This window comes from Dermatophagoides farinae, chromosome 1 (assembly GCF_024713945.1).
Source record: "Dermatophagoides farinae isolate YC_2012a chromosome 1, ASM2471394v1, whole genome shotgun sequence".
In the NCBI taxonomy this organism is placed as follows: Eukaryota; Metazoa; Arthropoda; class Arachnida; order Sarcoptiformes; family Pyroglyphidae; genus Dermatophagoides; species Dermatophagoides farinae.
In genome coordinates this window covers 3,807,380-3,820,056 of record NC_134677.1, presented here as the reverse complement: position 1 = coordinate 3,820,056, position 12,677 = coordinate 3,807,380, and the positions used below count along the sequence as shown (strand labels likewise).

The 12,677-nt window shown below is 28.6% G+C and overlaps 1 protein-coding gene across 2 annotated transcripts; it reads right to left on the bottom strand.

Moving 5' to 3' along the window:
* Positions 1-6,898: 6,898 nt before the first annotated feature.
* On the bottom strand, positions 6,899-8,511 carry LOC124491876 (uncharacterized). 2 transcript variants are annotated; one of them, XM_047054591.2, is made up of 2 exons: positions 8,402-8,511; positions 6,899-8,339 (listed from the first exon to the last, which is right to left on the bottom strand). In XM_047054591.2, exon 2 carries the CDS (start codon positions 8,213-8,215, stop codon positions 6,914-6,916), a length of 1,302 nt encoding a protein of 433 aa, XP_046910547.2. In that variant the 5' UTR covers positions 8,216-8,339; positions 8,402-8,511; the 3' UTR covers positions 6,899-6,913. The 2 variants fall into 2 exon arrangements, with proteins under 2 accessions (XP_046910547.2, XP_046910548.2); XM_047054592.2 differs by having other exon boundaries at positions 6,899-8,342; positions 8,402-8,486.
* Positions 8,512-12,677: the final 4,166 nt, after the last annotated feature.

The window sequence follows — 12,677 nt, the reverse complement described above, 5'->3', positions numbered from 1 at the left end:
AAAAAGATTTTCATTCTCGAGTGATAGAAAAAAAAGACCATAAAATACTTTTAAAAGAAAAGAAAACAAAAATGGCGACGAAAATAATAAAAAAAAAAATTGTACGAGAAAAATTCTTTACACTTTTTCAAAGAATTAACTAAAATTTACAGATGGAAAGATTAATGAGACGTTAAATTTTTTCACATTTTTTTTTGTTATGTGTTTTTTTACAGTCGGTCAATAATTCTATTGGTAATGATATAAAACGAAAGAAAAAAAAATCAAGACCAAATCTGTTACCATGATGAAATTTTATAGGTATTCAATCCAAAACCTAATTTCAGATCAAGAAATGGTATTGCAACATTATTATTTCTAATACGACGATTCGATGATGATGATTCAAACAGCAGGACATAAAAATTGCAGCCAAATATTACAAATTGATGAATGGAAGAAGATTATTTGAGAATATTAGGAAGAATAAAGAATACAAAGAATTCATAAAAGCTGTTTCTTTCTAGATAAAAGAATTGAATATCTGTCTGTTTTTCATGTCTGTAAGAATAAATTATGAATACCAGGTATACAAAACACTCACCCATACACATATTCAGATTTCATTATTTTCAGAATAAATTTTCCATTCACTTATTTATATAAAAATAGAGAAATGTGAAATATTGTTATGATAATGATGATGATCCATATATCCTAAATACAGCCAAAAAAAAAAGATTATGATCGATCTGATTTTCTGTGTCTAAGAATTTTTCTTTGTGTTACGTTATTTCAAATTTTAACAAAAAAAAAAATAAATAACTTGAAACTAAATCAAATGGCTTAAAGTCTCATATCCTTTGTGTGTGTGTTTGTAGGATACATTTTTCTTGTCAGTATTTTTTTTTCGCAACGTTTCACAACCTTCATTGTTTGTTGGTTGATAATTTCATGTTATAGATAGATGTTTGGGTGAGAATAACATTTTGTTGTTGTTGTTGTTGTTGTTATTTTTTTGAGATAATCGTCGACGTGGTTGTTTATTTGGCGCCATTCAACAACATTCTTGTTCATTATTTCCGATAGGAAAAAAATGAAAACAACAAATCTGAAACTTTTCCTTTTTCATTCGTTTCATTCATTCATTCATTCAAATGTATCTATCTATTGTTTTGGTAGAGTAAGAAAAAGCTAGAAAAAAAATGTCAGCAAAAGAATGAAGACAAGGGGGAAAAGAAATATTCATGTTATATTTTGACAGAATAGCAATGTATCGATGGATGATGAATATACACACAAACACACACACACACACACACAGGATGTATAAGAATTGATAAAGCTCAACGAAACAAAAAAACAAAACAGAAAAAAAAATCATTATTTGTATGTCAACATTATCTCTATCACTATTAGTAAAATTATTGCTTGTTACTATGGAATTCTTTCGGTATCATCTTTTTTTTATATTTCTTTACGTTCAAATTTTCTCTGGAATTTCTCTCTTTTTTCTCTGTGTTCTATATCCATCTATTTTTGCATCTATTCTAACAATGTGTGTATTTGTTTGTCGGATCAACATCATCATCTCTACATTGTCCCATTGCTCTATGATGATGACTATCATTGATTCCATCACTTAGATGGTTATGTAAATAAACATTCATTCTAGAATAATATAGATAGACACTAGTAATGAAAAGAGAAATGAAAAAAACGAAAACAAAATGAAAAAAATGCCGTTGGTAAAGATTGTTGGCATTTTCACCATATAGAAAAAACTTTAAAATCCAAGTACCATACACCTACACATATACAATATAACTATACTCAACGGGACATTCACAGTTGGAATCAAAGTGAATCGGTGAAATCTTTTTTCTTTGGTCATAGTTTGACACAATTGTGTTTGTTTTCACAAAACTGATTGACAAAATTAAAGATAGCGACATTACTAAGAGAGAAAATGAAAATTCAAACAATATTGTCTATTTGTTGTTTTTATTTTCTGTTTCCAATTTGTTTTCAGTATACAGGATGCTCGATTCAGGACCATATGAAAAGAGATTGAAAAATGATGCATTTCTCATCAGAATGTTCTATCCATACACATTCAATACACATCTACAGTATAGTATGATTTGGTGACGTTAGTTCGTTTATTGAGGTATAATATGAAAATCAGAATTCAACATAATTTGGCGTGGATGTTTTTTCCAGAAAAAAATATTAATAATTTAAAATTCAAATATTTATCATTATTATCATTATCATCATCATCATTATTATTATTTATCTAAACATCTTTCTCTTTTGCTCGATTGAATCAGATATTTGGGCAAATCATTGGATCCAAAGATGGGATATATGAACAAAACAAAAAAAAATTTGACTAAATTGAATTATGTATGGACTTTTTTTCTTTCAATCTAATGTTTTCGTTGAAATTCTGACTAGAATTATTTTCTAGTTCTACTACCAGAGTTGTAGCTAACAAATCGTGAAACAAATGTTTTATGATGTGTCATGACAACTACAACGACGACAAATGACAACCTTGATTAGGATGATGAAGAAGGGCAGGATAATTTGATTATTTATATCATACGACCCTATGGTGCTATACATTTTGTAGCATTACATTTTTTGTTGTTGTTGTTGTTGTCTAATCTCACCTCATCGCAAAGCAAAAAGCAGATTTATTCGTTGTTGTCTAATATTCTTGATAGTGTTAAATTCCATTCATATCAGTCAAACCAGATTTAGGAATTTATATATTTCTAGTAATTCTATTTCTACTACTGGAGTTGGTAGAGTTTTGCTTTTTTCTTCGTTTTTTTTTGCTTCAATAATCTTGAAAAAAACTCATTCATTTCATTTCATAAAAAATCATATCACAAATGAATAGCAGAGAAAATTTTCTTATCTATACTTAATTTCATCGGATACGAGAGAAAAACAGAAATTTTATTTTCGATGAACTTTAATTTTAGTTTCAATTCTTGCTTTTTCCCGGAATTTGAATTTTTGTAAAGCAATGAAAATGAAACGAGAAAGAAAGAGAGTAAGATAAACATAGCCCAGTTTTTTGAAATTAAGGAATCGGAATTACTTATTAGTTAATCTAAAAGAAGCACAAAATAAATGAGTGGCCCTGTTCAAACAAACAGAAGGAGCAAAGCAAAAGTAAAAGCAAAAAATTAAGCAAAACCCCACCAACAACAACACCACCACAAAATAGTGGAACGAAATGGAATTGGATTTTTTTTTTATAAAATGGATAATAAATAGCTGTTTTCTATATTCATGATCATCATCAGTTTCACTTTCAAAACGACCATTATTCTAGAAAGCGGAAGAAAATATGGAAATCCTTTACATATTAAACAAATTTCATTTTTTTTCTAAAATTCATATTCAAACTTCATGTGTGTGTGTGTGTAGGATTTCAAAACGAACCGTCGAGATATATACATTTAAACATAAATAATAGTACCGACCGACCACAAATGATAATAAATCGAATGACATTAAAAGTTAAAGTATGGCCATCATTATCATCATCATCATCATTATGATTGAAAAAAAAAGTTGATACTTGGAAAACAGGATTAAAAAGAGAAAGAATGTGTGTATATGTGTGTGTGTGTGTGTGTTGAATGCAGAAAAAAAAATTCCAAGCCAATTTTCTGCCATGGTGAATGAAATTTTCTGTAACCATGTGTACAATTGAGGAACTCGAAAAAAAATTACCAAATCAACATTCAACAGAATAATAATAATAATAATCCGAAACGGCGAATTCAATTTATTAATCGCGTAATTTTAACCATTTCCATATAAACATACAGATTGTCAGCTAGTATACTGTGTCATAATGTTGGTTGTTGTCATTTGAAAATTTAAATTTCATTATAACCAACAACAACAACAACAACAAAAACATTCATTCCAATTCTTTTATTTGACTGGATATTATGGCTGTGCATAGATATTCGATCCATTGATTTCATTCTTCGGCGCTTCATATATTATTCGTTGGCGACGAATATCATGAACTAAAAAAAATGAACGAACAAGTAAAAGGAGAATAAAAAAATCCAAATCAGAATTCAATTTCAATGGATCCATTTTATAATAATGGGGAAATGAGAGAAATAGAGAGAGAGAGAGGCAAAACACTTGCTCAACACATATTACTTACACGCTAGCAACCGACCGATCGACCAACCAGTATTAGAGAAAAAAAAAATGAATAAAATGATCATAGAATAAAGAGAAAATCGGATCAGAAGAAAAAAAATTATCATCACCATGGTGTAGAGATTTCAATTTATTCTTCTTCCTCTTCTTTTTCTCTTTCTTTGATTACGAATGCAAGTGTGTGTGTGTGTGTGTCGAAATGACGAATTGTTAAAATCAAAATCAAAGTAAATGCAAAAGGTAAAGAAAGAGAGAGAAAAAAAATTCTTTGAGCTTTTCTTTCTTTTTCTCTCTACTGGAATGAAAAAAAATCAGAAAATCTAATAATAACAAACACACCATTATACACATACGAATTGAAAATCGAAAAAAAAGTGAATGGAAACTAAATTGAATTCAATTGAATTAATGATGCGCTTCTAAATAATAATAATAACATGAGCAACAATATCGAATGATAAAAGGCAAAAAAAAAATTCTCTATATTGATCAACATTAGATTCTAGCTCAAAGATTCTACCCAAAGGTATCAATTGTGTGATTCTTTGGGCCAAGTGGCCACAATTTGTAATCACACAGAAAGCTAAGAATAAGAAAAAAAAAGATATTGGGAAATTTTCATATGACAATTACTAATACAATGATGAAGCAGATGATAACAAATTCAAACTCAAGTACTAAAAGAAGAAAATGAAATTCACTATTCTCTTTCGATATGTTGACCAATCTATATTACACAAAAAACACACAGAATAACAAACAGACACAAAAAATACTGTTTCATTATTGAAACTGTATTTTTTTGTCAAGAGATCTTTACCATCATCATCGAGTTCAAATTTAGGAAAAAACCCAAAAATATCAAATAGATTGATATGACATTATGAAATCACAACGAATCGAAACGAATATTGATTTGTTCATACTAACAATAACAGCAACAACAACAACAACAAAAATGCCAATGTGAATGAATGTTTGACGAACTTATATATATCAAAGTTAGTCTAAGGACAGAAATAAAGGAATTGAATATATTCGGCAATTGAAAAGATTTTAGATTGAGGGGTCTAGCCAGTCAGCAAGCCAACCAACCAATCAGGCATTCAGGCATGCATATATGTACAATGTGTTTCACTTTGGGGACCATTTAGTTTAATCTATTCTCAACGTTGTTGTGATGCTAATAATAAGCAAACATAGCAACAACCAAGAAAGCAAAAAAGAAGAAAAAAAAAATCCAAGAGACACATACACATGCATTTATATTTCCTTAGGATAATGATCGTTATATTCTGTTCACGCGAAAACTTTGGAACTATACATACACATTGAATGTTATTTTTTTTCATCGAAAACAAGACTATAGTGTACCAAATATCCTTCTTCTTATATTTACGCGGCGATAATAAGTTTTTCAGTTATTATTATTATTATTCTAAAAGGCAACCATCAAGCATCATCATTAATATCATAAACATCATCATGGATCAAGAATTTATAAGCCAAAACAATAATAATGATAATCATCATCATCATCATTTTTTTTGTTTTTGTTTTATTTTGATATCACCGTTTATATATTCGAAAAAAATGGCCATACAAAATATCCATTTCAACTATAAATTCCAATAAAACTTATGAAAGATAAAATAGTAAGAATCAGATTCATTCACCTTTTGGATGTCCAGAAATTGAATTTTTCAAATGATGGAAATTTTTTTTTTTTTTTTAATAAATTCAATTTATGGCCATTATTCGTTTGTTTGTTCAGGAAATATTTACTGCTTCATGTTGGATGTAAGAAAAAAAAATCAAAAGAAAATTAATGCAGGTTTTTTTCATAAATGTCAACAATTACTTATAAAATAAAATGGAATGAAATAAAAAGTGATTTTCGTATGCTTTTCTTCTTTAGCTCTTGAATTCTATAGAATCTTCAACGTAAGAATAACAATCACACTTCAAACAGAAAAATGTCAATCAATAATATTGATTTTTTTTCTTTCTCTTTTTCATTGTTAGAAAAAATTGTCGTTTCCGTTCTTTTGATCAGCATTTTAAAAATTTGATTTCAAAGTTTTCTTGTTTGTACACATAAACACGAACACACACACACACACACACTAAACACAATTTAATAAATTTCATCTTCATCATCATCTGAAAATGTTTGATAAAATGATAAAGTATAATGGAAAACAAGAATAAAACGGGAAAAAAAAGGAAAAAAAATTCAATGATTGAAATGGGATGCATATCACGAATTTCCTCATAAAGATTTGCATGGGTGTGTATGTGTGTGTTTGTATTATTCAAATAAATGAATCTAAAAAGAAAGAAAGAGTGAAAAAAATCGAGAATATCGAATTTGATTTCGTTTGTTTTAACCATAGGATTTTTTTTCCAAATTATTGATTTTTATCGACTCGAATGGTGGTGGTGCCCGCACGACAATTATGTTTTTGTAAAAAATTGTCTTAAATATGTCATTTTTTAAACATAAATATCTAGTGAAAGCTTTAGGTTTTATATTGTAAAATTAATCATTTCATCATAGTCATCAATATTTTGAGTTACTAAATGACGAATTCAACAATAACATTTATCATCATATTGAAAAAAAAACTTTTAATAATTTATTTTCTTGTATGAAATATATAAATTGTGTTGAAAAAAATTCAATTATCCTTCAAGGATTACCGAGTGTTCGTATTATATATCCTATTTATTGTCCTAATTTCATTTTGAAAACAGAATTGACAATCCAAAAAGATATAGCCATTATAATGATCAAATAAGTTATAAGGCTTTTTTTATTTTTACTGTTATGTCCAATAACTTTTCCACTATTGAATTTGTTTGATGCATCAGGTTTCAATTTTTCAATTGGATTCGAAAACCAATCAGTACACATATAAAGGCAATATGAAAAAGTAAAATTGGCTGCCATTATAAATAAGCTTTCCGATAAAAATTGTCCATTAGAACGAGGACTAAACTGAATGATCGATAAAAATGATGAATGTGATTGTCCACCGTTACTTGAACTACCATGAATTTGATTCCAAACAAAACCAATCGGATATAATAAAGCGGGCAACGACGTTAATTGTTGAAGGTATGGTAAATTTTTTCGTTGACCAAAAATTAACGATATCATCGAAACAAAAAGGATTGTCATATTGATCATATCGGATATTTGATTTTGGCTTGTTTCAGAATACTTTAGCAATGGAAGCCGACACACCTTTCCATACCAGAATACCATCATAATTGCATGTGGATGAACATAGTTTTTCATTATTTGAACATGATGGTGATTAGACAATTTTACCAACATGAAAGGATCACGTTCACGTTGCCATTGATCAATGATTGTTCGTTCATTAATAGTTGAATGTTGACGTAAATAATTGAGCATCTTTTTATGTTGTTTTTGTAGACCATTTTCATCATCATCATCATTATCGATTATGATAAAACGAAAAATTTTTTTCTGTCCAACATCATTATCCTTGATCAAATTATATTTGGAGGTAACCGAATGGAAATGTGTGGCCGAATATTGAAACTGTGTGATGATTTCTTTTTGTTCATCACTATATTGCTTTTGATACTTATCATTATTATTATCATCATCATTTTGATGATGATGATCATGGCCACCAAGTTTCCTTTTTTTGCTATTTCGATGTTTTGACATCCGTTTTTGTTGATGATGATGGTTTCTGGCATTAGGATTCAATATCAATAGGAAAATGTTAATCTCAATACGGTCATCATCATTTTGAAATGCTTGACTCGAAACAATCTTTTGAACATCCGACCATTTTGAAATAACGGCACTTTTTATTCTTACATCTTTTTCATCATGATGATAGATATTTAAATCTTGATCGTTATTATTGTCGTATTTGGCCGAATAACAATAACAACGAAATGGACCAGACCAGAACCATAACGAGGCCATTAAAATTACCGCCCATGTAGTAGTCGTCAGCATTGAAAACATTTTTATGCCAGACATGCCGATGTATTCCGGAGAGAACGAAAGACAACAATGCAATGCAGCAACACCAATGATGGAGAAAAAAATGGAATCACAAGTTTTATTTCACTAAATTGACTGCTTCTTTTTCCTGCTTGTTATACTACTGAGAAAAAAAAGGATTTTTCCATAAATATAACTAGTCATAATATTAATATTACTCACAAAAAAATATAACGGTTATGAGGCAAAGTATTCGAAAAAATGAAATGTTTCAAAATTTAGAAAAAAAATGTCAAAATGATGCCAAATAATGGTACCAATACACATTGTTGTCATTATTATAATAGTCGAACAATGAAATTCTATAAATTTTCGAATATTGTTAACGAAAAAAAAACGAGTAAAAAAAAGAAAAACATTAAATTCGAAGTTTATTTTGCCCGTACACAAATGACATGGAATTTTGACGCCTTTCGGTTAGCCAGTTTTTTCACATTTATATTATCATCATCATCATTTTTCTTTAAGATTTTGAATTTGACAGGAAATTCAAAAACAAATCAAATAAAAAACAAAATGTTAAATATTACAAGATAATATAAAATTCCAATGAATATTTTTTTTAGAGAAAAATTTTAGGCCATTCAATTCAACCAGAAGACACACCCATAACACAAATAATGAGAGTGAAAAAAAAATTTTGCTGACAACGATAAAAATCGATCAAAATCTGATCAAACAAACACAAGAGAGAGAAAAAAAATATTGCAAACTGCGAACCCAAAGAGAAAAAATCAGTTCAGAATTTTCATATTATGTAGCATCATCATAAAAAAATAAAATCCAAGTATCAGTGATGCTGAGTGTTCAAAATTTGATGAAAATTACAAAACAAAAAACACATACATGTAATGTGTCCTGTAAAGGACATCGTAAAAGAGAAATTTTATTTCCATTTCCTCCAAACATTTTTGGGATGGAAACCATCAAATTGGCCAAGACCAGGTGGAAAATACATGGTCATGAATCATAAAACGATTGGACTTACAACAAACAACAATCGAAGCTTCATATCGACCGATAACAACTTTCTTGTTATCACCATTTTTGTTCGAGGTCGTTACGATTGTGAACCTGAATACCGCTATACATTACATACACACACACACACACAAGAATGCCAAGAAGTTTTTCATTCAACTAAGTAGAAAAATCAAGAATCAAGATGAAAATTTTTTTTTTATTATATTTCAGATTTTTGAAATATGATCATGGCCACCTTCTTTTCCCTGCATACATGACGACCAATGATGATGATTGATCTAAACTTTAAAAAGGATTTTTATCGCCATCGAAATTCATTCAAGTGGACAGATTCGATTCATTACACAATATTAAAAGTTTTTAAGGAATTTTTATTTTGATGTTAACAATAAATGCCTTATTAATTTGTTTTACTTTATTGAAAATATTGTTACAGTCAATCTTGGAATAACTTTTCTTGTTCCATTAAAATATCATTGAAAATAAATGTTCACTAGACCATTACTACATTGATCAAATTCAAGTTTCAATATTCCAATCCGGTTATTTGATTTGACACAAATTCTATGAATCATAATATATATTCAATAAAATCATATATGATGACAAAAAGAATTGAAAAACATATCGAATTGTATTCGTAACTTTTTCTTTTAATGAACGCAATATTGTATTGTATACAATCAAAGTGCAAAAAACTTTGCCATTGCTTTCAATAGTCAATTCCAATTATTAATTTATAACAGTTGGCAAAATTTAACGGTTTTCTTGCTTTTCTTTTGATCATCATTATCTTCAAGGTAAATCACAATACACAGATTTCCAATTCATTCATTGATTCTCACCATATGGTGGTAAACTATTTGCCAGCATCGAATCATCACGATATGATTCGATTGTCGGTGATTGAAGCAAACAAAAAAAAATATTTGATTTCCTTTTAATTCTAACTTTTTCTTGTTACCAAATGTCGCAACCTTGCTGGCACCGATGAAGATGATTGGATTTGAGACCTGATTGATAGTATGTGAATGTATATTGACAATAACAATACATATGTATGGCATTTTTGTAATACTGTTATTTTTAATTTGTATCCAATCAGAATCGAATGAAATTTTTCTCTCTTCGTTCATTACACATTAGTCGTTATCAATTATATATATAGAATTCATCGTTAATGATTGTATATGTGAAAAAAAAATTTTTTGTTAGTATTTCAAGTTGATTTGCTGACGCCTGTAAAAAAAAAATAGCGATGCTTATGTTTTCCTGTAACAAACAATAAAGATAGTAATTTTTTTAATTAAAAAATACGATTCGTTATGGCCGTTTTTTTTGTTGCTTCACACTGTATTTCGTCATCATCATCATCATCATTTCCATTTTCAACAATAAATTCATTTTGATTCGACGAATAAATTCTTTTGTACTGGTAAATGTTTTTGTATATGTATGATGACATCTGTCAACCTCTCTCTCTCTCTCTCTCTCTCTCTCTCTCTCTTTCCTGTAATAATAGAATCCATGCGGCTCAGTTTGTATGTGTGATTCCTTTTGAGAATTTTATGAAAGTATTGTATGTGTGTGTGTGTGTGTTTAAGTACAAGAATATAGCATTATTTTCACGATTCAAAAGTTTTTTTCCATTCATACCAATTTGAATATAACCATGTGCAGAAAAAATACCAAAAGAAGAAAAAAAAACGAAACGAATGCCGTGTGTGTGTGTCTGTGTGTGAAAGTTGAAAATTAATTTTCATTTTTCATTATTATTTTCATTATTATCATACATTATGAATAGAGAAATGAATTTGAAAGAATCTCGCTCTGCATGCTTGTTTGTTGTGGGCATTTTTTTTAAACCAAAAAAAAAAAAAAAAAAAAAAATAGAAATTCTGGTTTAGAGATTTTTTTTTTTTTTTCCATTTTCATTTGTCCTATTCGTTTACTGTGTTGTGTTTTGGTGCATGTGATATGACGTCCAGTTTTACATAAAAACATAATTAACAATCATGACCAGAATTTTTTTATTTTGTTGTTCGGATAACTGATTTCGTTGATTTGAACCATTTTTTATCGAATGTTTTTCCCTCTTATTCTTAACATCAGCATTTGATTGATTTTATTATGATGATAATGATGATGATGTGCTCTTGTTTGATTCTATAATACATCCTAAAAAGATGTTTTTTCTTCTTCTCATAATGCCATATGCCAGTGCTAAAAGGGTGGTTAGCGTTTGTTCGTTTTTTACATCATTAGAATTTTATTTTAAAAGTCCAAAATGTCAATTTACAGGCTGTGTGTTCCTAGACTCTTTTCAATTTTTTTTGTTTTTGTTTTCCAACTCCAATTTGGCGAGAAAGGGCAAAAAAATCAATGATGATGACAAAGAAAATAGAAAAAAAAGATCCACTAGGGGCAATATTGTCACTTTGCTGTTCTATATTCTATTAGTCGACAACAACAAAAAAAAATAAAAATAAATGTAAGCTTTACCTCTGGAAATTTACAGAATGTTTGTTTAATTGTGTCTGTGTTTGTGTATGTGAATTTGATGTATTGAAATTGAATGAGGACATCCACAACAAGCCATTGTCCTATCTATCTATTGTATTTAGTTGGTTTTTTGAAATTGTAATTTTCACCAAATAAAAAACAAAAAACAAAATAATATTATGCCTCAATTCGTTCAATAATATCTCAGTTTTCATTTATATTGAATTGGTCGCACACACACAAACACTGTACAATGAAGCTAAAATTCTTTTGTTCTCATACATAGTGCCCCTTTCTTTCTCATTCTCTATCCTGAGGGTTCCAAGTGTTATGGGTGTGTTTGTGTATATCACATTCTGACCGAACGTTCAATAGATTGTTTTTCATACACTTGAAATCATACACACAAACACACACACATAAATAGAGAGGAAAAATTTGTCGTTGCTTTGTCTCTTTTTCTATAATTTTGTTTTGTTTAGTTTGTTTTTCTCTATCACACACACACACACACACACTCTTCTGGAAAATGCATCGGAAAGAGAAAAACGACAAATGAAAAACGAATTGAATTTGATGAAAAAGAAGAATAATAATAAGAAAGTAAAGTAAGTTTCCTGATATTTAAGAATGTCACCATTCATTCATTTATTTATTTATTTTATTTTGTCGTTATTGTTGTTTGAAATGACTTGAAGAAATGAAACAAAATCTTTGACAACAGCAGCAGCAACAACAACAACAACAACAAGAGAGGTAAATATTATTAAAGGAAGCTAGACAGATAGATAGTTTGACAAATAATCTTATCATTATCATTAATTTACAGTCATAATAATCGTTATTATTGATTTAATTCTTATATAACATTCAAACTAACAATAATAATAGTAGTCGTCAATACCAATCAGGTCTCACATACTAAATTTGAAGAATCGATTCTTGTTTTTTT

Coding starts and splice junctions, on each gene's coding strand:
- LOC124491876 (XM_047054591.2), bottom strand. CDS start 8,215: ATGTCTGGCATAAAAATGTTTTCAATGCTGACGACTACTACATGGGCG.